This window comes from Struthio camelus, chromosome 9 (genome assembly GCF_040807025.1).
Source record: "Struthio camelus isolate bStrCam1 chromosome 9, bStrCam1.hap1, whole genome shotgun sequence".
Classification (NCBI taxonomy): Eukaryota; Metazoa; Chordata; class Aves; order Struthioniformes; family Struthionidae; genus Struthio; species Struthio camelus.
In genome coordinates, this window is record NC_090950.1 from 12,474,578 (window position 1) to 12,497,483 (window position 22,906).

At 37.8% G+C, this 22,906-nt stretch overlaps 1 protein-coding gene across 7 annotated transcripts in view; it reads left to right on the top strand.

Annotated features, from left to right (window-relative positions):
* The window catches only part of ACSL3 (acyl-CoA synthetase long chain family member 3), a 68,680-nt gene that overhangs the window by 26,767 nt on the left and 19,007 nt on the right, over positions 1-22,906 (top strand). For all 7 annotated transcript variants that reach the window (XR_011142936.1, XR_011142937.1, XM_068955114.1 and 4 more), the window contains 5 exons: positions 4,867-5,282; positions 11,107-11,284; positions 17,891-18,000; positions 20,902-21,040; positions 22,592-22,742. Coding sequence is in view for 5 of the 7 variants with exons in the window: in XM_068955114.1 (XP_068811215.1) it covers positions 4,932-5,282; positions 11,107-11,284; positions 17,891-18,000; positions 20,902-21,040; positions 22,592-22,742 (929 nt within the window). In the remaining 2 variants the exon portion in view is untranslated. The remainder of the gene's footprint in view (positions 1-4,866; positions 5,283-11,106; positions 11,285-17,890; positions 18,001-20,901; positions 21,041-22,591; positions 22,743-22,906) is intronic.

Below are 22,906 nucleotides of genomic sequence, written 5' to 3' on the forward strand. Positions count from 1 at the left end.
AGGCCGAATCACTGATTATGTCCTAAGCAGGATTAGTCCTGAAAACTGCCGGTTTACTTCCGCCAAGCTCTTGAATGAGTGTGCTGGTTGCCTTTTGTCCTTGCTATGAGAAAGCAGCATAACTTTTTACTGTTCTCTTGCTGTTTCCTGTCTGACTGCTTCATGAAATAGAATTACATATAAATTGAACAGATATTATGCATGTGGAGAAACATCCACTTCAAAATTTTTTTCTGTGAGGGGTGTTCCTGCGTGAATTGGCAGCTCTTTCATCCAGGAGTTAGTTAAATGTGCAGTTTGAACTCTGATTCCTCAAAAACCCCAGCACTACTATGTGAAACCCAAATGGATGCACATTATTTAAAAACCTGAACATTTACAGCTAATCTGATGCAGACTGAGCCACTTGGCTGAAGGTATTTTCATGTCATGTATATTTTTATTTGTTAGCGATTAGATAGGGGATAGCTGAAAACCAAAACATCACTCGTGAAGGCAGTGGAATTTCTCCATGTCATAGTTAACCCATACTTGATAAAACTATGTAGGATTTCGTTCCGCTCCACCTTCTATTCCCTGACCCCAAAAGTTGGGTTTACTTACCCTCTATTTTATGATCAGAAGTGGTCATCCGCTTCAAAAATTAATAAGGTGACCAGGCGTTGTAATTTCAATGACGTGTAAGCTTAAGTAAAATATTTTAACTCTTCAGTCTGATACTTTTTGAAGTGAAATATATTAAACAGCACACAGTGTGTCCTTTTCAAGCCTCTCAAAATTGAAATGACTTTGAGAACTTTGAAATTTTCTCTGAAACTTTTTCATGTTTTGAGTAGCTCTGCTAATTGAATATTAATTATCTTTTCACTTTGAGTTTGTAGGTATCTTACATTAAAGGGTTTAAAAATAAGAACTGTTATAGAGAAGCATAGATACCATCGTGTTCAGCTGCCCTGGTTCAGTTTGCAGTAGAAGAAAGCTATTGATTTCAGGTTGAATTTTCCTTCTGCGTTGTCATCAGAAGTTGAATCTGTATTCCACTTGTGGAAAATAAGTTTTCTCTGTAAAAAGTGTCCCGATATCAGATTAAAACAGAGCTGTGTGTGCACTGACAACATTCAGGCTTGCTATCTCCTGTTCCTGTTTAGATGAACGGTTAGGCCGTTAAGTTTTGAATCGTGTCTTGTTTGCGTGGAAGTTTTCTAGGTGTGTGGTGAAACACTCCTATTTTCTCTTAGCTTAAAAAGTAGGTAGGTGGCTCAGTAATAAGAGCCACTCGTTCTTGGATTTGAGATAATGATTCAGTATTTCATCTCTGGGAAACCATAAATACATGTGTGCTTCATTGTGAATGCAAATATCTGAAGGAACGCTATTGAAGAAGCATGGGTTTTTCACAAGATGGAAGTAGCAGGATTAGTCAGCTTCCTTCTTTCCTTCCACTTTTTCATCTGATAGCTTCTCTGAGGTTTCTTTTGGAAGTTCAGTGATCATTTAGCTGACTTAACCTTCTTCTGCTGGGAGCGGCAATGATAAATCTGTTTGATAAAGGCATCGCTACACTTTAACCAGACAGAAACAATGCATCTCCTTTGTTCACCTGGCATCTTTCTCTGCAGCAACACAGCAAGCAAATAAATGAGGAGATGAGGAAAAAATACATCTTGTGTTCCTCACATACATAGGAAAGAGACAGAAGCTTTACCTTGCCACCAATAAATTTCCTTTGTGTTATGGCTCAGCTGTCTTTAGAACCACCAACCTACTGGAACTTGTCCATTCTAATGAGAACACTAGAATATATTTCCCTTGCTTTTTCAAAAATGGCATTTTTTTTTTCACTTTTAATTGCAGTGGTATCATCCTAGTAACGAAAGCACGGGAACAGTCTCTTTTGTTGAAGTTTGTATTATCTCCTGATTACAAAATTTTAAAGAAAAATGTAGTCTTATTTGGCCTTTATGACAAGAAACTGCATTTGCAAAAGCTATTCTTTTTTTTCTCTTTAACATTTTAAGTGGAAAAAAATTTTTTAAATAAATATTAATTTGTTAAAAAAAATCCGTTTGAAACAAATACTTGTAGTAGCCTCACTTCACTGAAGGAGAAACTGACATAATTGGCAATATCCTCAAGGTGATGAATGCATATCAGAATTAGAGGTCAAGAGCTTATTTCCAGGCCTGATACTCAATTTATAATATTTATAATAATTTATAATATGCTCTAGGTAATCCTGTTTGAGCAGGGAGATTGGGGTAGATTATCTCCAGAGGTCCCTTCCAACCTCAACCATTCTGTGATTCTGTGATTTTTCTGAACCAGGGAGATAGAAAAAATATTTCCCCTTCGCCTATCCGTAAACCGTCTGTTGGGAGGCAGCCTTTATGAAATCATAGGCATAATACAATTTATGGTTTGCAAATCAAAGAAAACATTTCCAGATTTGAGATTTTGTGTAAGGCTTCAGGTGATTCAGAAAAGAGCTCTTGAGAGACCTTGGTGCATTTATTTTAGAAATAGTAGAAAAGGTTCCTTTCTTCTAGCCTGATGAGATGGGAATAAGGCTGCTGGAGTATCTGCAAAATCAAATGGAAAACTGCTATTTTAGAAGGTCTCAACACCTTTCTACCACAAGTATGAAACTCAAAGTGGGTATTTTTGCAAAGTTTCAGTTGTAAAATACCTAGTGGTTGTGTATGTTTATCAGACAAGGAATTTCTTCAGAGAAGGATTTCAAGAAAATATTAAATCACTTACTTTCATTTTAACTTGTCACAATATTTGTGTCTCCAAGGTAGGAAAACAATTTACCGAAGTTACCTAGCTTTACATGAAGAACAAAATCTGGGGTGTCGTGTCCTCCCCCCCCAAGTTAGACAATATGAAATTACTATCCAGTTTTTAACTTTCTGAAAAATGGGTGAATTTTTGTCATGTGAACTCTGAATTCAGCTTTAAAACATTCTGATAGAGGCACAGAACACAAACACCACCACAGTCTTTCTGGATTGTAGTCGTTTATTGGCTGGTACATGATTATTTTCATTTAGTATCCTTCAGTGGCAGCCTAAGAATCTAAGTCTCTACAACTGATTATGAATTTGCTCCTTAGCCTCTTTAAGCTTTTTTTTTTTTTGTCATCACTTCTTTGCCTTTGATCTGAAAATTAAAATATACACAATTCCATTTTTCTTTTTATGTCTTTTTCCCCTGTGCTGCCTAATCCAGTAATTCCCTATCTTGAAGAGCTCACAGGCTTTATTTAAATATGTCTCTGGGTGCTTTGCAGAACAGGCCTTGATGTCAGTTGGTTCCTTCAAGTCCTGCTATATTGCCCATATGATGGAGTGTTACAGAGGTTCCTTTGGTTACAAGAGCTTATCAGGGAAGGGGTTGATGCTGAGATACTTCTCCTGGAGTTTCAAGAAATTCAGTGGTTTAGCGAAAGATGGAATTAATCTGCTCCTACAAATGAAGAGTATTGATTTGTTCTCAAAAGGATCTAGAATTCTTAAATTCATGCAATAAGGTTTCTTTCCGTTACTAGTAAAGAATTTTAAGTGATATAAACATTTAAGTAATTCTTTTCATTAGGTTTTCAAAGAATAACAATGTTATAAAATATAACAAAGAATGATGCAAAATGCATTAAATACTATATGGCATCAACACCATATTTTATGTATAAAGCTTCCTCATTTACAAAGAATTACCAAATTTATTTGTCTTATCTATAAATAGATTTAGTTGTTTGATCTAATTTACTACTTTTAATATAGTCATATAAATACTTTCAGACAGCTGAGTGGAGTGTACTTATTGTGAGACTGTTCACTTTTATATGTAAACAGCAGTTTTTATAGTTGATAGCTCATTCACTGTTGCAGACATTCGTCTTTAGCTATTACGACAAGTCCCTGATATACATAAAGATTTTAATTATTTTGTGGATTAAGCCAAACTTCTTGTCTCCACCCTAGAAGATATTAGCAAGTTGCATTATCTTATATGGATATGATAATATTAAAGGAAAAAAAGGTCAAAGTGAATATCCTGACATCATTAAGGAGCCTAGAATAAGTTGTACAGTCTCTTTATAGTACCGTTGCTAAGATTTTTTTTTTTAATTTTTTAGTCATTTCCCAGATTTTCCCAAATATTATTTAGCTTATTTTCATGCTCATTTGTATGACAAGTGCACACCTTGCATGCAGGTGTACTATGGATGCAACCTTGTGGCTGATGGAATGTCCTTAGGTATAGAGGAACCAGCAAAGTTCTCTCACATATAGGGGCTTCAAGGAGGAAGGTTACAGTTCACTTTTCTTATATAGATGTTCCAGTCCATATAATGTTCATAAAGCGTATGGTCAAGTTTAGTGATTAGGTACAGAGAGGTGGCATTACTTCTTTTCTTAGGGCTTGTATGAAGTTTGATCATTTACAGTTGAAGGACCTGAAGGTTGCTAGTTAAGGTATTCATTCAGGTATTATATTGTGATTGGAGACCATCTTTTGAATTTGTGGTTGGCATGTATTTATATGAAAATATTACGAGTTTTCAATTATACATAACAATCACAAGTCCGGAATTCCGTAATAACTCTGTGTTTGTGTTGTATAGAATCAAGAAAAACAAAAGTATTAGTAAGTACTGCTGTCTTTTAAAGAGGAATGGAAGAATTTTTCCTCATGTACCAGTGACTTGTGATGTTTGTGTTAGGAATAAGGATTTCTACCCTGATTTCTCTGATGCACAGAGAGACTATTTCTGATATGATTGTAACGCTGTTTGAAAATACCCCCCCTCCCCAATACAACAGCTATGAAGTTGATTGCTAACTTTTTCTTTTCTTTTTCCAGATCTTTTTGGATCTCCATCTAATTGATCCATGTTTTCTCCCCTGTAAGCTTCACAAGCAGCCAAAATGAAGTTGAAGCATAACATCAACCCTGTTCTTCTACACTTCATAAACTTTATAATCTTTGTGTACTCTTTTATAACCTACATTCCATGGTACATATTGTCGGGATCAAGGGAGGCTATAGCAAAATCCAAGCAGGTTAAAGCTAAACCTGTGAATAACAAGCCTGGGGGTGCATACAGATCTGTTAACAGTCAACACTGCTTAGCTTCAGTTTTATATCCTGGATGTGATACACTCGACAAAGTTTTTAAACATGCTAAAACTAAATTTAAGGACAAAAAACTCTTGGGAACACGTGAAATCTTAAAAGAGGAAGATGAAATCCAGCCATCAGGAAAAGTTTTTAAAAAGGTGAGTGTATTTGCAGTCTGCCTTTGAGATTTTTTTTTAACGAGTATTTACTGTTTTCTTGTACAACAGTTAACAGTTCAGTGAAAGAAATTGGGGGAAGAATAACTTTCTCTGCTTAGATTAAGTAGTCATGCAAAGGGTTAAATAATCTAATTCCCACTCTTTCATTAATCAGCATTTCCAACAAATCTTAACCTTCTTTTTGCATTCTTGAGTAGATATCCTTTGTTACGTCTACAACCAAAGAGGGGAAAAAGAAATGTGTTATACTTTTTTTAATATTTAGCAGATGATGCAAGCAGGTATAAAGTTTTAGTTTCCATTTTAGATGAATAAAATATTCCCCTCATGGTGTTTTTTCTGTACTGTAGTCACATATATGTATAGAAAAATTGGTAGATCCCTGTAGTAAATTATCTAGTAGATACCTAGTAAATTAACGATTTACGGTTTCTCCCTATGTATTTGGGACCGAGGTGGAGTTTTTGCTTGAAAAAGGATTGCGAAGGCTTTCATTAGGGAATTTTTTTTTTCCCCCCTAGTCTCCTTTAAGGCAAACTACATCTCTGATAAAACTGTAATCATAAGGGGGCAGATGTAATTTCAACAGAAGAACTTCTTGTGTTGTTGAGGGATTAGGTCTTTTTAAGTTCAGGCCTGTGGTGTTGGTTGCTGATTTGTACCTGTTCTGAGGTGCTTAAAAATTTAGTTTTGCCTGAGGGAGCAAGTCAGATTTCGTTAAGAGAATATACACATACGTGCAAGCTATGTGTTAAAGTTCTGCCCATCTGCATTTGAAGAGGTTACTACTACCTTCGTGTTATAAAGATCAATTTTGGATAAGATTAGTTTCCCTGCAAGAGGAATGTTCATCTCTTCATATAATAAGGAATTCCTTAAATAATGCTAATTTTATTTTCGGTATTTGAGTATAATGCTTAAAGTAGAATTTGGTTAACATCACAATACATGTTTCATATGGCAAAGATTAGCTCCGTTAAAATCTTTACAGGAGCTTTAGTTGTTAGTTGAAGTTCGTTCTGGCTGTGGGGATGGTTGCTCAGTGAGAAGGAAGTGCTGTTCAGAAATGCCTGCCTCGGAGGGAAGTGGGCGCGCGCAGACTTTCGGGATGCACCTTTTGCTGCCTCTTGACCTGAAAAGAAACAGAAACAAGTTGATGCTGAATACAAACTAGGTGTATGAGGTGTATTAGTATTTTGGCTGCCAGTAACCTTTGTTCTGTTTTTCAAGCCTAATTAGTAGTGTAAAGCTTAAGCGCTTAGGAGTTTTAGCCGTTTGCATTATGCAAGTAGAGTATTTTGAATGTTGGGAAGCTGAAGAATGTTGGTGTTGATCTGCTTGAATCACCTGTTTCAGAGCCGTCCCTTAGGTAGTGTTGACTGCGCCTGACAAAACAGTTCGTTGTGGTTGATTGCCGTAATTGCTGTTGTATTATTTCGTTCCAGGTGGTGGCATTGTTGCCTAAGTTTACTCTTGAAACTTTTTTCTTTTTTTCCATTCAGGAATACAGTGTTGTATTAATACCTCTTAAGATGTTTCAGCAAGTGAGTAAAACTGAAGGTTTTACAAGATACCTTGTTGATTGAAAGTGTTAGGTTTCTTTTGATTTTTGTATTTCCTGCAGTGCCTCTTTGCATTGCCTGTCTCCCTTTAGTAAAGGCAGCTTGTCAAAGTTTATTTGCAACTTTTTGAAAAGGTACACGACAGTTCCTAATTCTTACATATAATTTGTATACCGTAAAGGGGTTGCAAAAACTTGTTAGTTATTTTTTCCATTTCAGAAATTGAACATACACTGAGGTATTTTTGAGGTCATCTGCAAGTCAGTGGCAGATCTGAGTTTAGATCATGGGTCAGTGTACTGAATTGCATTACCAACCAGAAAGGGTCTGTTGTGCAAAGAGCAATGGGCTAGATTAGCCTGATTAATGATCTGTTAATATATAGGTTAAGTTCATATCCCCAAGAAGTAAAATATTGAACCGGTGATCCTTGGGAGAACTAAGGGTGGTCACAATTCTAGCTAAATTTGTTTAAAGAAAGATGTTTTAACACCTTTAAGATCAGACACTACTTATTTGCTCTCAGTTGAAGAGCGCTGATATGCCAGAAAATCTAATTTCTTGATATTTTTTTTTAGTGCTATTATACTGTTTGAAAGATTTGTTCCTTTGTAGTTGCCAAATAGAATTTACCAAAGTAACAGAAATAATAGACATTAATAAAGATAAATATCTATTTTTGCTTACTTTGTGGCATTTTATAGTATTTCGTATATAGTTTTTCCTGTTTCTGTCAGTACTGTCCTTTAGTAGATGGATTTAGAAAGCGTACTAACTATTAATTTCATAAAATATGTTTTTCAGTCAGGATAAAAAAATGTTGAAAGTATTTCACAGCTTAAGATTTAATTGGAAAAAGTACAGAGCTTTTTTTAATGAAAATTTGTATGAAAAATGAAATAATCTTTTATTTGTTCCGCTTTGCCCAAAAGATGAACTTGGTTCTACTGGTTGATTATTTTGTGTGGTCTCACCTGTGGATTATATTTTCATGTGCTTGGTTGGTATGTGGATTTTGCTTTGTTTGTGACTTTTTTTTGTTGTTGTTGAAGTTTTTTTTGCCCTTTTTAAATGTTTTAAAGGGTTTATAACCCAAAACAGAATTAGTGGAAACATAGAAAAATATAATGGGGAAAAGTAAACCTATTTTTGGTAGGGGAAAGCAATCCTTTTAAGTCTGCTATTTGGAAGGGTGTCATGAGCATTAAAGTACCTAATTCAAGTGTTTTTAATAAATTGCAGTTTAAGTTAAAATGATACACTAGGGGGCAGTATTTATCTTTTAATATATTTTTATTAATTTTTTTAAGAACGCATTTATAGATGCTGTCTTTCCTCCTTCGGTGTTTGATTTTATGCCTCTCTTTAATTCTCAATAATCTTGACTTCTTAGGCCCTTCTCTTGCAAACTCTTGGACAATCACCTGACTTTACATGAATGAGTAGTTATCTAGAAGAAGGAAGTTCTCCAAGTTGTAAAATTAAGCATGTGTATGAATGATTAAGAGATTGTGACACTTAACATCAGTCTTAATGACTGTTTATAGTAGAAAAATGTACATAAGAAAACATTTGTGAAAAGGTGCTGAGAGAAGGGCCAAAAAGGGAAATAGATTTGGAGACAGATGTTCAAACAGAAGGAAGGATGAAAGAGACCAATCTGCCTATCCTGTAAAAGAAGCCTATTGGGAAACGCAGAAGGAAAGGGCATGTGAACAGAGGCAGTATATTAATATGTCATAGAGAGGGAACAGAGACATTAAGCATGGGGAAGAAAGGGGCATGAGAATTTAAATTTGTGTAGAGCAGTAGGAAAGTTAAAATTCAAAATAGCCTCATTGAAAATGGTCTTTTCATATCCTTTCTAACATTATAAGAAAGGAAACCACCAATAGGACCTTCCTTCACTACTTTGTATAAAATAGGTTTAAACAATCAGGATAAATTATTTAAGAAAAAAATTAAGGGAAGAAGTCAGAATCACAGGTGTTATTTAGAAAGGTCTGTTTTCGACCATTTAATGATTTATTATTTCCACTTTAGCAAGTTACTGGGTGAATTAAGGAAATTGCCAAAGACAGGTAATTTACTGATTGGCAAATTTACCGAAAACAATAGAGAGACTCTGCTTGCTTTTCTTGGCTTAGTTATTTGAGAGCAGTATTCTCTGAAGCCATTCTGTAAGATGAGTATGATGGTGGAAAGGATGTTGCCTCATTCAGTACTACAAATTGCTTTCAGCTGATGAGCTTGTCGAGAATTTCTGAGTCTATGAAAAACACTTGAGTTTGGCAGAAAGTGCCTCAAATTGGAATTAAAACCTCAAATTGCTGAACTTTTAGTGGATAGGAAAATGTGTAATACTTGTTTTGGAAATAATAAAATATTGCCACAGTAGAAATATCTTGATGTTTCCAAAACAAAATGAACTTCCAGGTTCTTCTCCGTAGGGTTTGCCTGTGAGCTCAGGAGGTAAGGCGGCCAGCGGCCAGTGCCCAGGTGTTGTGCCGCACAGCGCTGCTGCCAGTCAGTACCATTGCTGTAGTTCTCTGACGAATTACAGTAGAGAAATTGACTTTGATCTTGCCTTCTCTGTCAAGGTTTTTTCGACTTTTTGATTCTGAAACAGCCCATCTGCCGATAAAGCTAAGTTTGTGTAAATGATAAGACAGGAAAAGTTGAGCAGATATTAATCTGAGAAATGTTTTTTCTGGTGAAATTGCTAGATATTCCTACGTTGGCATGTATTTCTTTTCAGTTTTAAATAACTGGAAACTTCACACAACTTTTTTGTTGGAAAATATCAAACAGCTTTATGTATACCTGCCTTGGGGTAAGAAAGGATTGTCCTGCTAAAAATGTAGATTAATTAGTAATATTCAGGAAGGTTGAAGTGGGTACAACTCAGTTACTCAGTTATAAACGTCTGCGGTGTGAAAGTGTTTTGATAGCAGAAATCTATTAGAATTTGTTTTTCTGCTCTATTAGAACGTGAGAGAGATTTTTCAAATCCATCTCATTAACAAAGTTGATGCAGAAATGCATATTAGAAACCTAGTTACTTGCCAAAAAGTTGGTTTTTACAGCCCACATACTTGAAATTCAGTTAAACTATGTAAATGATATCTGGAAAACAGAATGAGAGGAAGAGAGAGAACTTTGCTCTTACTGTTTTTTCTAGTTTTTTTTCCTTAGTGTTTGCTTGCATTGATTAATAATGCTGTGTAGACAGAGGAAAGCTCTGAAATACTTGACCAATAAAGCTGGTGGTTTTTCAAAATTGCCGAGGTGCTTGTATAACTAGACAGGTAAAGTACAATAGTTTAGCGTCTGAGTTTTCAGTGTAAAAGCTCTTTCTGATAACTCCATCTGCATATGAAAATTTCTAAGGTATTCCTGAAAGAAATAGCTTATCAGCCAATGAAAAAAATGGTACTGTAAGGTATGAGCGTATGCATGGAAATCTGTGATAAGGTAGATAGTGAACAGTGAATTCAAATCTACGTTTATAGTGCTCGGCTTCCCCACGTGGAAGAAAAGTGAGATAGCTGAACTTTTTCCACATGACTTTTCAGTACTGAGGTTTGTCGGTAAATTCCAGTCAGGTCTTCTGCCTTGCTTTTGTTGAACAGTAAAGAAATGGCAAAAAGATTACTCTTCCTCCTCCTGACGTCTATTTCAGAACGAACAAAGGAAAGGGGATTTCACAATTTTTGACTGAGAAGCCATTCATACAATGCTTTCTGGATTCCAGTTTCCTCAGTATTTTCGTAAGAATGAGTGTCTAAGTATCATGCTCGTGTACCAGAATTTTAGTTCAAATATCCAAGAAAGCAGATACAGAGAATGTTTTGTACTAGCTAGCTCTTTTCATCCTTCGTTCAAAATAAAACAAACCTTTGTAAAAACTGAAGGCATGTTGGCTGGATGTCATAGCCTTCCAGGGGGCTTCTGAAGTCACAAAATATGTTGGGAATCCTGTGCTTCCCTAATGTGAAAAGAGAAAATGAGGAGGAAGTGCATGGAAATGTTGCAGTGTTTGTGTATTGGAACTTCGGTACTCCCTATAATTTTTGACAGGAATATTATTCATTTGTTTGAATAAACTGTTATAACTGAGGCAACTTTTATTTCAAACTTCTCTATTTCAAACTTCTCTATTTCTTTCACATGGTTAAAGATGTAGTATGACATGCGTTAAGGCTTTCTGTTTTCTAATTTAAATTTATTATCCTTGTTAGGTCATCCTTGGCAAATACACCTGGCTTTCATATGATGATGTATACATTAAAGCTGTTAATTTTGGAAACGGCTTAGCAGTATTGGGTCAGCAGCCAAAGACTAACATTGCTATCTTCTGCGAGACTAGAGCTGAGTGGATGATTGCAGCACAGGCTTGCTTTATGTGCAACTACCAGCGTAAGTATACACCTTTCTTAAAATTGTAATGTCTCTTTATTTTATAACACAATCTGAAAACAAACCTTTTCTTAATTCGCTTTAAACCCCAAGAAAAGTTCATATAAAATAAAATTAGGATCTAGAACATCTAAAGTTACAAACAAAAAAATCCTTACTGCACAAGGTAGTGACTGCTCTTTGTGGTGTTTTGCAGAAACCTGCATCTCTTTGCAACTGGAATATGGTTTCAGTAAATGTATCTTGCTCAATGAATTTCTGTCAGAGAGCTTTACTTTCTCATTACTCTCACATCAGTACAGATTCCCAGGTTTTTAGAAACAAAAAACACATATGAATTCCTTGACGCAGTTTGAGGAGTCAAAGCTTCATCTGTGCCTCTAAGTTTTTTATTTTAACTGGATATTTCTTCACTTTTGATTTGAGTTAGAGTTTATCATACCGTTATCCCCCCCAAAATGGAAAAGAATAAGTCCTGAGCTTACTTTGGAGAGCTCTCTAGAAAGAGTGTTGCTCAGTAAATCCTTCTCTGCCAAACCCTAAGCTATTCCTAAATTCAAACCTTAGGCTGGGCCTCGTTTATTTATTTATTTATTCATTCATTCATTCTCCTCCACTGAGAAATCTGTTGGATTCTTTCCTCATCTTACTGCGAGGAACGTATTCCTACATCAGTCTCATTAATGCTCCGTAGCATCTGGTTACCTAGCCCAACCCCATCCCGAGACAACGTTCAGTGTCACACTGTGCTGTTACATTCCTTATCTTCTTGCAGAGTTGTCTAACGGTTGGTGCCCTTAACTGCCATTGGGCTCTTCAGTGTCACGCTTACTCTCTGTTTTTAACTTGTCTTCATTAAACGCTGTCCCTTCCTCTAACCCTCGCCTTAGATGACAGGAGCACACTGAAGACTCGGGAATCGCGTTTTCTCCCTAAGAAAGCTAGGCAGTACCATGTTCAGTTTGTTCCAGAGTGTGCCTTCTCATAGCAGTGGCACTGTCACTCCGTTATTTGTAGTTTGCTAAATGTTCAGTGTGGCCGTCATTCTATTCTGGGGTTTATTGAAATACAGATTTGCTTATTTTCTCATGGAGTGACCCCATGTTTCCTATCCTAAAGGTACTTTGGCCACTTCTTTCCAGTGGAACTTTATCACCCTCCATTGCATCTCTTTTATTAACTCCTAACTTAACCTGAATGCTGGTTTGAGAGTGTGCTCAAGGACAGGCTTGAGGAGTCCTAATTCCTCCTTTTAGAACTTTAAGACTACTCCCCTCCTTTTAGTTTGGGTGAGCGTCTGTTTCACTGTCATTCACAGTATTATCATACATTAGATTATCATACGTTAACTGGATCCTTAAGCCTAGAAGTGGGCTGAGATGAGGTTCTCTGATATCTGCTAGAATCATACGCCTCATTTTCTTATGGATTGACTGTAAGAGTGTGTGTAAAAGTGTGCCCTTTCTTTCTGATGACATTCTAGTCCCATTCTGTCGCTTCTAGTTTACTTATCCTTTAGTCTTCTGTTACTTTTCCACTGAGACCACTACCTGTGCTGAGGGAAAGCTAAGTATACTCAAGGAGGATAACATGCTTTCTTGGCAGTTACAGACTGTGTTGGAAGTGCCTTTGCGGAGTGGCAGAATAGAATAGACTAGCTGGAGCTGACCCTGCTTGCCTTTGCTCCCCTTTGGAGCAAGAGACAGACAGATGCAGAGCCGTAGCCTGCTCCTTTCTCCTTATTTAAATAACGTAGAGGGGCCCAACTGTGTCCAAGGTGTATCTCGACCATGGTGAGAAGGCCTGCTGTGTGCTCTTAACGTAGTCTGATCCTATGCGCAAAGATATGCATAGGAACCATAGGCCTAATTTTCTCCTTGAGAAAACTCTTGAGTTCTAATCTCAACTTGCTGTAGGGGGGTGTATTTTCAGATATCCATGTCATCATCACTCTTTTAATATCTAGTTCACCTCTCTATGAGCCCGGCCTGAGGATGGGTTCAGCGATGCACTTAAGGGTGACGATCCTTGTTTTCTCACAGGGTAATATAAAGGCTGCCATCTCTCATGGCCTTTGGGCTCTTCTCTCCCACGCCGCATTCACCCTCCATACTTTACCAAGAGCCAGGTTGTAAAAGCCAAATATGCAAAAATTTCTGATACACTACCTATATAACTAAAGATGTCTATCACTTAGATTTTTTTCCCCAGATTTTAGAACTAAGCCTAACAAGAAGGTTGTATCTGATGTGGTCCATCTCTGCTCTTGGCATAAGTCTGTTTCAGTTTAATAAGCCATACGTTTATGAGCATATAGCAGTTTCATGTAAAAATGTCTTTGCTGCAGTTCTGTGTGATAATTTTATGTACTGTATTGTTCCCTCAATGTTAAGGGCTGAGTTAGATGCAGGATGTACTTCCTTAGATCGTACCATTTCAAAATCAGCGTGCTCGCCTTCTGTGATGAAATGACTGGCTCTGTGGACCAAGGGAAAGAGCGGATGTTATAAACCTTGATTTTAGCGCGGTCTTTGACGTGGTCTCCTGCAGTATCTGTGTAGCTAAACCAGTGAGATGAGGACTGGATAAATGGATGATGAGGTGGATGGAAAAGCCACTGGACCGTGACTCAAAAGGATTGTGATCAGCAGTACAAAGTTAGCTGTCAGCCGATGGGGATTGATACTGAGTCCAATACTGTTTAATGTCTTTACTGATGACCTGGATGATGGGACAAAATGCAAACAGAGCAGGTTCTCAGCCAATAGCAAATTGTGGGGGAGCAGTCAATAGGCTGGAGGGCAGGGCTGATGTTCAGAGGATCCTTGACAGGCTGGAGAAATAGGCTGACAGGAACCTGATGAAGTTCAGCAAAAGCAAATGGAAATTCCTGTGTTTGGGCTGGGATAACCCCATGCCCCAGTACAGGCTGGGGGACGACGAGACAGAGAGCAGCTTTGCGGAAAAGGACCCCAGGCTCTTGGTGGGCAGAAATTTAAACATGAGTCAGCAGTGCTCCCTTGCAGTGAAGACGACCAACAGCATCCTGGGCTGTAGTAGCATATCTGTAGCAAGCAAGGTAGGTTCAGGGAAGTGATCCTTCCTCTCTATTTGGGCACTAGTCAGACCACATGCAGAGTACCGTGTCCAGTTTGGGTCTTCCCAGTACAAGACAGAGATTGACATACTGGAGAGAGTCTGGTGGAGGCCTGCCAAGATGGTTAGGAGTATTGGAAAACGCGACGTGTGTTTTGGTAGGACAGGAGGTAACAGACACAAGTTTAAACACAGGAAGATTTGATTAGACGTTAAAAAAATCCTTTTTCTCTGTGAGGGTACTTAAATACCAGAGCCTAGAGTTGTTGTGGAATTTCCATCCCTGGAGATACTCAAAACTTGACTGGACGTGGCCTTGAGCAACCTACTCTAATGACCTGCTTTGAGCACGGGTTGGACTATGTGACCTTCACAGGTGCTTTCCAACCTAAATTCAGAGATATTTTTGCCCTTTCTTCATTGAGTGACTGCTGCTAACTTTTCTCCTGGAATAGAGAACTGCACAAACTGTTCTCTGCTGAGATGTCTGCCTTGGCTTTTGATTACAGTTCTCACAGTATGTTGTGTTTGTTCCCTGTTATCACTTTTGGGATCTATTAAATTCCTAGTGACCATCCCAGGAATAAAACACAAATGTTTGGGTCACTTATTTTATCCTTGGAAGTGAAGTACATTTACAAATTCTGGGAATATTTCGTAATTAGAAAAAATTTGACATAGTGACTAGATGGATGTTGTGTGTAGAATGGTATGCATATGTTTCTGGTTTTGTTGGATTAATGTTTAATCTCCCTTTTTGAGACGTGCTTCAGCACAGCGTCTGACGTGGTATTTAGCGTCTAAGCTGTATGTGATCTTACATGAACTTGGCTGACTTGCATGTTGGCAGATGATACTATCATGCAGTATTCACGTAGTCATTTTGCAGAGTGAAATTACAAAATTCACATTTTGTTTTAGTAGTAGCGTGGCAAAACATTACTCAGTTACTTATTTAATATTAGCTTTTTTCAGTTTTCAAATTTTACAAGAGCAAGCTGTTCTGATAGTGTTGTGAATTTACGTCAATGTAAGCTACACGTGCTTCATATCTACCGTTGGAGAGAATGCCTTTTGTACTTTAGTACGAAAATGGGGAAAATCATTTTAATATTAGGTATTGTACAGATAAGTGATTTAAGGATTAGAAATATCCTGCGTGCTCTGCTATCATATTTGTACACTGAGGCTCAGTAAGCCTTGCAGGAGGTAGAAAGGGGCTGCTAGCGAATACATTTTCTTTCAAAATATCTTTTCTTCATCTGTGTGAAGAGCTCTTCACCAGTGTGAGCAGATAGAGCACCTGAGCCTGTAACTAAATCATTAAATAAATAAGAAAGGGTGTATATCCAGTGTTCATTCACACTTTCCTGAAGCTTCAGCAGAATTGTTTTTGTCAGGATTGATTTTCCTGACACCTTTAAAAGTATACTTTGCTTTTTATATTTGATATGATGGAGGATGAAATACTCAGTTTGAAATTTTAGTTGCACAGAAGTAAATGGCAAAAATCCTATTTTGGGTGGGCAAGGCTTTGCTCTTGTATAATGAGGTGGCAGATTCAGTGTTGTTAAGATTTTTCTTTTTGTCAGACTTTTCTTAGAGCAGTATTTCTAGCATAAAATCAAGTAAAAATTTTGAATTTACATCTTATTTTTGATATTGCTTGTGTAAAGACAAGCACAAAAAAAAACCCCTTCTCAGCAAGTCTCCAGTAGAAAAGGGGGAAAAATTAAATACCTAAACCACTTTCAGATGCATCTGAACAAGGTTTTGTGTGTCAATGTAGAGAAAGAGAATTTTGCAGATCAGACTGGTTATTCACCTTTCTTTCTCTCCATGACCTTGATACACCACCTTATAAAAGGTATAGCTCTCTGTTTCTTTGGCTCCATCATGTAACTATGAGTTGTTTTTGATGTATTTATTTTGTAGATGAGTAATTAATTCTGTGAATGGTTATTAGAGATTATACTTTTCTTTCCAGCTAATGTGGCATCTCAGTTGTGCTTGTTGGCTTGGGGAAACTGAATTTCTGCTAGATGTTTATATAACAGGGGTCACAGAAGTAAGTCGAGAGAGCTCGTGGGAACTAGTAGAGGCACTCTTCTGGACTTTGCTCCCACCAAATTAAAGCAAACACTGTGCATGTGCGTTTGCCCTGCAACAGCTCTGAACTATGATAGACTGTTTTAACAAGGAAAAAATAAGTAGAGGTCAACTGTTTACTTTTTTGTGCAAGGAAACTGTCTGCTTTTGAGTTCTTCCTTAGTTTACTGTACTGAGTTAGTAACTCTTTGCATTTCAGCTCTTAGACTACAATGGAGTTTTATCTGTCTCTACAGTAAATGTACTGCAGTTAAAGCTCTAAATTATAGTAGTCTTTTGTTTTAATAATTGCTATGTTTAAATTTTCAGTGACCTGTCCAGATTGAAGTACAAAAGAAATTCAGATATCTCACGTGACATAACTTCCAGCATTTATGTAATTTTTAATGGTTGTGATAAGTGATTTTATAACTTCAAGATGTGAACTATACTGAATTGCCATCATCTCATTTAGTATTGTGTTTGGAAAATTGAAAATTAGCTTTGTTTTAAGGGCAATATCTCTCTTCCTTTCTGAGCTGCCTCATTCTTCCCTCAATCCGTTCCTGCGTATAACTTACTTTCTTTTATCGTGCAGTTCCCTAAATAGCAGGAAGTGAAATTTGGTTTTAAAATGGTTAATATGAAAGAATTATGGTTTAGCACTGTGTTGTTAATGAATTACCCTTAAAATACACAAAACATTTAAGGAATTGACTGTTAGGAAAAACTTTATTTTCTGTCCTTGTGATACTGTGTTCTCACAATGTTAGTCTATGTCTAACGGTTGTGGTGATTAAACCTTTATTAGCTTGCTTTAAACAGATGAGGGAATATGGTAGTCAAAGATTTATTACTGAGTGTGGGAATTAATCTGTTGATAACATGTATTACACTGTTTTAATAACTTTTTATTAGCAATGGGCTCTAAACAGTGAGCAACAGAACCTACGAATTCTAAAAAGAGAAGTCAAGTAACTGCCTTTTTTTCCTGTGTACAAGAGGACTGTTAAACCTTGTAAAGTGTTTATTAAACTGAGAACAGATGCCTGTATTTAAAACGTTAAAAGCTATGAAGATAAGAGTAGGTTTGGAGAATTACACAGGATAATGTGGGCTCTAACTTCCAGTTAGAGCCTGACAAATAGTAAACAGTCATATCGACTGTCTAGTCTTTGTTATTTATTACGTTTGTGAGCAATTGAGAAATTAGGCTGTCTTTAAGTCCTTATAATGTGCTTTATTTTTTTTTTTTTTAAAGCAGAAAACTACTCCACCTTTATACTAGCTGATAAACAGATTTTTGCTGTTTTGGCTCACATGAGTAGATTAATCCGAAGCTTTTTTTTGTTTGTTTGTTTTTGTAAATTTGAAAGTGTAAAATAGGGATTCACCAGTTTCTTTTTCTTATTTTTCTTTCAGTGGTTACACTGTATGCTACTCTGGGAGGCCCAGCGATAGTACATGGGTTAAATGAAACGGAGGTGACTACCATCATTACTAGTAAAGAATTGATGCATACAAAACTGAAGGTGAGAAAAATGTTGCTTGTTTGTGAATCTCCCTCCAGTATATCTAGTTCCTTATTGTTAAAAGGTCCATGTAGCTGTATGGAGCAATGATTAACTTTCTTGCCCTTTCATAGTGCAGACACTTCTTTTAAAACAAGTTTATATAATCTGTCTTCATATACAGAAAACACAGTAGTTAGGCTTTGGTGGGATTTAGGCTCCTGAATGACTCCTGAGAATAGGATGAAGTAGTTGCGCTATTGAAGAGATGCAATGCTACCTAGAACAACGCCTTCACAAGAAGGTGCTGTGGTTTCTGGGTGGCTTTAGTGGTGTAACAGATTAACAGTTGAAGCAAATGGGAGGAACAGAAAATGCATAAACTTCATATGAATAGCTAAATACGATAATACTCCTGATGTATTGTTGGATGTCTTTCCGGCAGAAAATGGCTCTTAAATCTGAAGACTGATGCTTGAATAGTTAGTGCTGTTTTCCAGTGTTGGAGAAAGCTTATTAAATATTTTCATTAAAGTAGTTTAAATGAGATCTTCCTGTTTTATTATTGATGTTATACCTAGCATGTTAGCCAACAAATGTGTTCAAAAAGCATTTTGTCTGACTAAATTTCTATTAAATAAAAATCAAAAACACCATAAGAGTAGTTTAGGGTTTCAATTTGCTGCCTTAAATAATTAGGTTTCTAGGAGGCTGATGCAGAAATGTAAGTGCCTGGTTTTAAACTCTGAAGTGCTGTAGCGGATCTGTGAAGTTCCTTAGCTCTTTTCAGAAGAACTTTCGGGCTCTGTTGTTCCCTTTCTTCAGAGGCTTTGATCTCTGAGAGTATGAATGGATTAGAGTCAGCCTGTCTTTACTGCATATTAGTTACTCCCAGGTAACTGTCTGTGGTTATGCTACGGCCCTGCAGCGCTTACCGTTTAGGTAACTTGCCCCTGTTTCGTTACTGCCAGGCCAGCAGGAGTAGGAAGGAACTAGTGCACAGTAACTCTGTGGCAAAGCTCTGACTGCGGGATACCCACCGTATTCCAAGCCCGTACTGTCCTGGAAGAAGAATGCGCAAGCAAAACAGTGAATTTGCATGAGCTTCATCTTAGTATATTTTATAGGAATTAGACCTTTCATGCAGAGGAATACAGTTGTTTTAACTAAAAACTGTGCACTGCTGCATTTTTGAATGAGAGTTCCCCAAGCCTTATTTTTTTGCTTAAGTTACCAGAATGACACTGGATATATTACAAGCTAAAATAAGTGTACATTGTGAAAGAATGAATTGCCTCTGCCAGAGGTGATAATTATCTTTCACTTGAGTGTTCATAGTTGTTTTAGAACTCATATTTTGCTTATAGTGCTTAATTGCTACTTAAACAATCATTTTTTGTGTTAACTGCTGCATATTGTGCAGTATGCACACTCAGGAAGTGTGGGTTGGATGAGTGGACGGTGAGGTGGATTGAGAACTGGCTGGATGGCCGAGCTCAGAGGGTTGTGGTCGGTGGCACAGAGTCTAGCTGGAGGCCTGTAGCTAGCGGTGTCCCTCGGGGGGTCAGTCCTGGGTCCAGTCTTGTTCAATGTAGTCATCAATGACCTGGATGAAGGCACAGAATGCACCCTCAGCAAGTTTGCTGATGATATGAAACTGGGGGGGAGTGGCTGACACACCAGAAGGCTGTGCTGTCATTCAGGGGGACCTGGACAGGCTGGAGAGTTGGGCAGAGAGGAACCTCCTGAAGTTCCACAAAGGCAAGTGCAAGGTCCTGCACCTAGGGAGGAGTAACCCCATGCACCAGTACAGGCTGGGGGTTGACCTGCTGGAAAGCAGCTCTGCCGAGAAGGACCTGGGAGTGCTGGTGGACAACAAGGCAAGCATGAGGCAGCAATGTGCCCTTGTGGCCAAGAAGGCCAATGGTATCCTGGGGTGCATGAGGAAGAGTGTTGCCAGCAGGTGGAGGGAGGTGATCCTGCCCCTCTACTCAGCCCTGGGGAGGCCTCCCCTGGAGTGCTGTGTCCAGTTCTGGGCTCCCCAGTACAAGAGAGACATGGCGCTACTGGAAAGAGTCCAGCGGAGGGCTACCAAGATGATGAGGGGACTGGAGCACCTCTCCTCTGAAGAAAGACTGCAAGAGCTGGGCCTGTTCAGCCTGGAGAAGAGACGATTGAGAGGCGATCTCATCAACGTGTACAAGTATCTGAAGGGGGGGGGTATGAAGAGGATGGGGCCAGACTCTTCTCCGTGGTGCCCGGCGACAGGAGGCAACGGGCAGAAACTGAACCGCAAGAAGTTCCATCTGAACCTGAGAAAAAACTTCTTCACTGTGAGGGTGACAGAGCATTGGAACAGGTTGCCCAGAGGGGTGGTGGAGTCTCCTTCGCTGGAGATATTCAAAACCCGCCTGGACGCGATCCTGGGCAATATGCTCTAGGTGACCCTGCTTGAGCAGGGAGGTTGGACTAGATGAGCTCCGGAGGTCCCTTCCAACCTAAACAAAAAAACCAAAACAAAACAACAAATATTTTAAATAGCCCAGTAATCAAGAAGCAACATAGAAATTACTGTGATCTGAGTGTTGCCCACGACGTTTTTTTGTCAGTGTTCTATGAGAGTGGAGAGTCAATTATCTCTACAAATCTTTGCTGTCCTATTTGTGGGCATTTCTTGAAATAAGGCTCAGATTAGTAAATATTTGGAAAAAACTGTTGACCTTCTAAGTGGAAAGTTCAATTAGTCCTGCAAATCTAAGGACAGAATTTCAAGCTTTGCAATTGTTGGAGCTAGACGAGGTTATCCTCCAGTATTTTAAATCCTCTGATATTTTAAGTCAGTGTTTATACAGTATAGATTTTTTTTTTTCTTGTTGGCACAAACCTCACGTTTACTTTCTGAACAAATGTTCATTTCCCCAGGAAATAGTTTCTCAAGTTCCACGACTGCGACACATTATTACAGTGGATGGCAAACCAACAACATGGTCAGAGTTTCCCAAGGGCGTCATTGTTCACACTATGGCTTCTGTGCAAGCTATGGGGGCCAAGACAGACACTGGTAGGTTATCTTTGCTTTCTATTTGGATCATCTAAATTGTTGTCCTACTCTGACCCTGTTGAGGAACTTTGGGGAAGTTGTAGGTCTCAGGAAATTATGCAATGATTAACCTTTTCTGATCTGCTTTATCTTTACTGAAAACAAGTTTGTTTGTTTTAATTAAAGTGGAGTCAAATCCTTTTAATGAAAACTGTCTTCTCTATAAACAAATTCCGTGTAGGCTGAAGAATAATTTTTAGGATAAGCTTTGGGCTAGGATAGAAATTTAGAATGCATTCGTATAATCAGATGTATTAAAAATGGGTTGTTCAGAACACGCAAGGAAAAGCTACTCCACATTTTATGGCAAATGACATAAGTAATTTGCAACTTAAATTTTGTTAAATTCGCAAACGAATGTGGGTGGTTAATCCATCCGTTGTTGATTTTCAGGGAAATGACAGATTTGTTCCCAATTTGATGGACTCTCAAATACTCGGCTGCTTTAAAAGATTGTCTTCCCTTTTTTGATATGCCATTTCTATGTACTACTAAAACTGTTTCAGATAACACCCACAGAATAAATAATGGCTATAATTCATGAGAGGCTCAAGACTCGTTAATCTAAGTGCTATGTAAAATGGCATATAATTCTTCTTTCTTCAATCTTTTAAATATTGCATACTGTAATAAAGGAACGTTACATTTGTCAAGTCAGCCGTTCAGAGATTATGGAATACTACAGTTAATGTGGTTGACCATAAACGGTTTTAACTGAATGTTAATTCTGTTAAGTAACTGTGCTCGTTTTATACTTTTTTCCTCTGTGCCATTTACTGTATGGAATGGACAGGGTTCAGTGAGTGGGAAACCGTTAAATGTGTTTTCACTGTTCTCATTCAGTGCGTATGTTGTGCCACGAGTATTGCACGTTGTATGTGTTCAAAGGAGAGTCTGCAGAATTGTTCTTTTGCTTTCTTGCTCTCAGTTTAGGAATTAAAAAACACACGTTGTGGATGTTTTTGCTTTATGCACTTAAATGCTTTAATCCTATAAAAGCTATTGAACTTTGTTTAAATACTTACAGAATTTGGACCTCAGGTCAGCTCAGTAGTGTCTTGCTGTAGTGCTATGAGTGAGGAGCATGTTGCCCCTCTACTAGCGGAAGCTCATGACGAAGTAGCTTTGTAAGTGAGGATTTACCTTGTGGTAGCTGGAATTAGTGACAGATACCTTGAAGAAATGAAGCTCAGTAGTATTTTGGAGAAGTCAAAGCTCTGTGCGTTTTTCCTTTCCTCTGCAGGAACACAGGAGGCATAATAGTCTACAGAGGCAGCAATTTTTCTATCCAAGTCACTCAAAAGTATAGCACTTCTAATACAAAGAAGTACCTACCCTCTGTGAAAGGCACTTAAGCTTGACCACAAACTTTTAACTGAAAGCAAAATGTAATAGCAATGGTTATGTAGTTTATATATCAGAACAATTGTTGTAATATATTAGTACTTAAGATCTTGCAATCTGATAGGCTTTCCACACGTTATACGTTCTCTTTTTCAATAAAAATTACAGGAAACAAACAGCAGGCGAGGCCTGTACCCTCAGATATTGCAGTAATCATGTACACAAGTGGATCCACAGGCATTCCCAAAGGAGTTATGATCTCCCATTGCAACATAATTGCCGGTATAACTGGGATGGCGGAAAGGATCCCTAATTTGGGGTACGTACTGACAGATGCTTTAATATACTTGGATGTAATTGTAGATTACCTGTTTTATACTGCTTTGTCTGTGGCATTGTACTACTACACACAGTCTGAGCATCTTCCAGTATTGCATTAAATGCCATGATTATTTAATGTGCTAGTTGTTCTCTTGTCTTCTG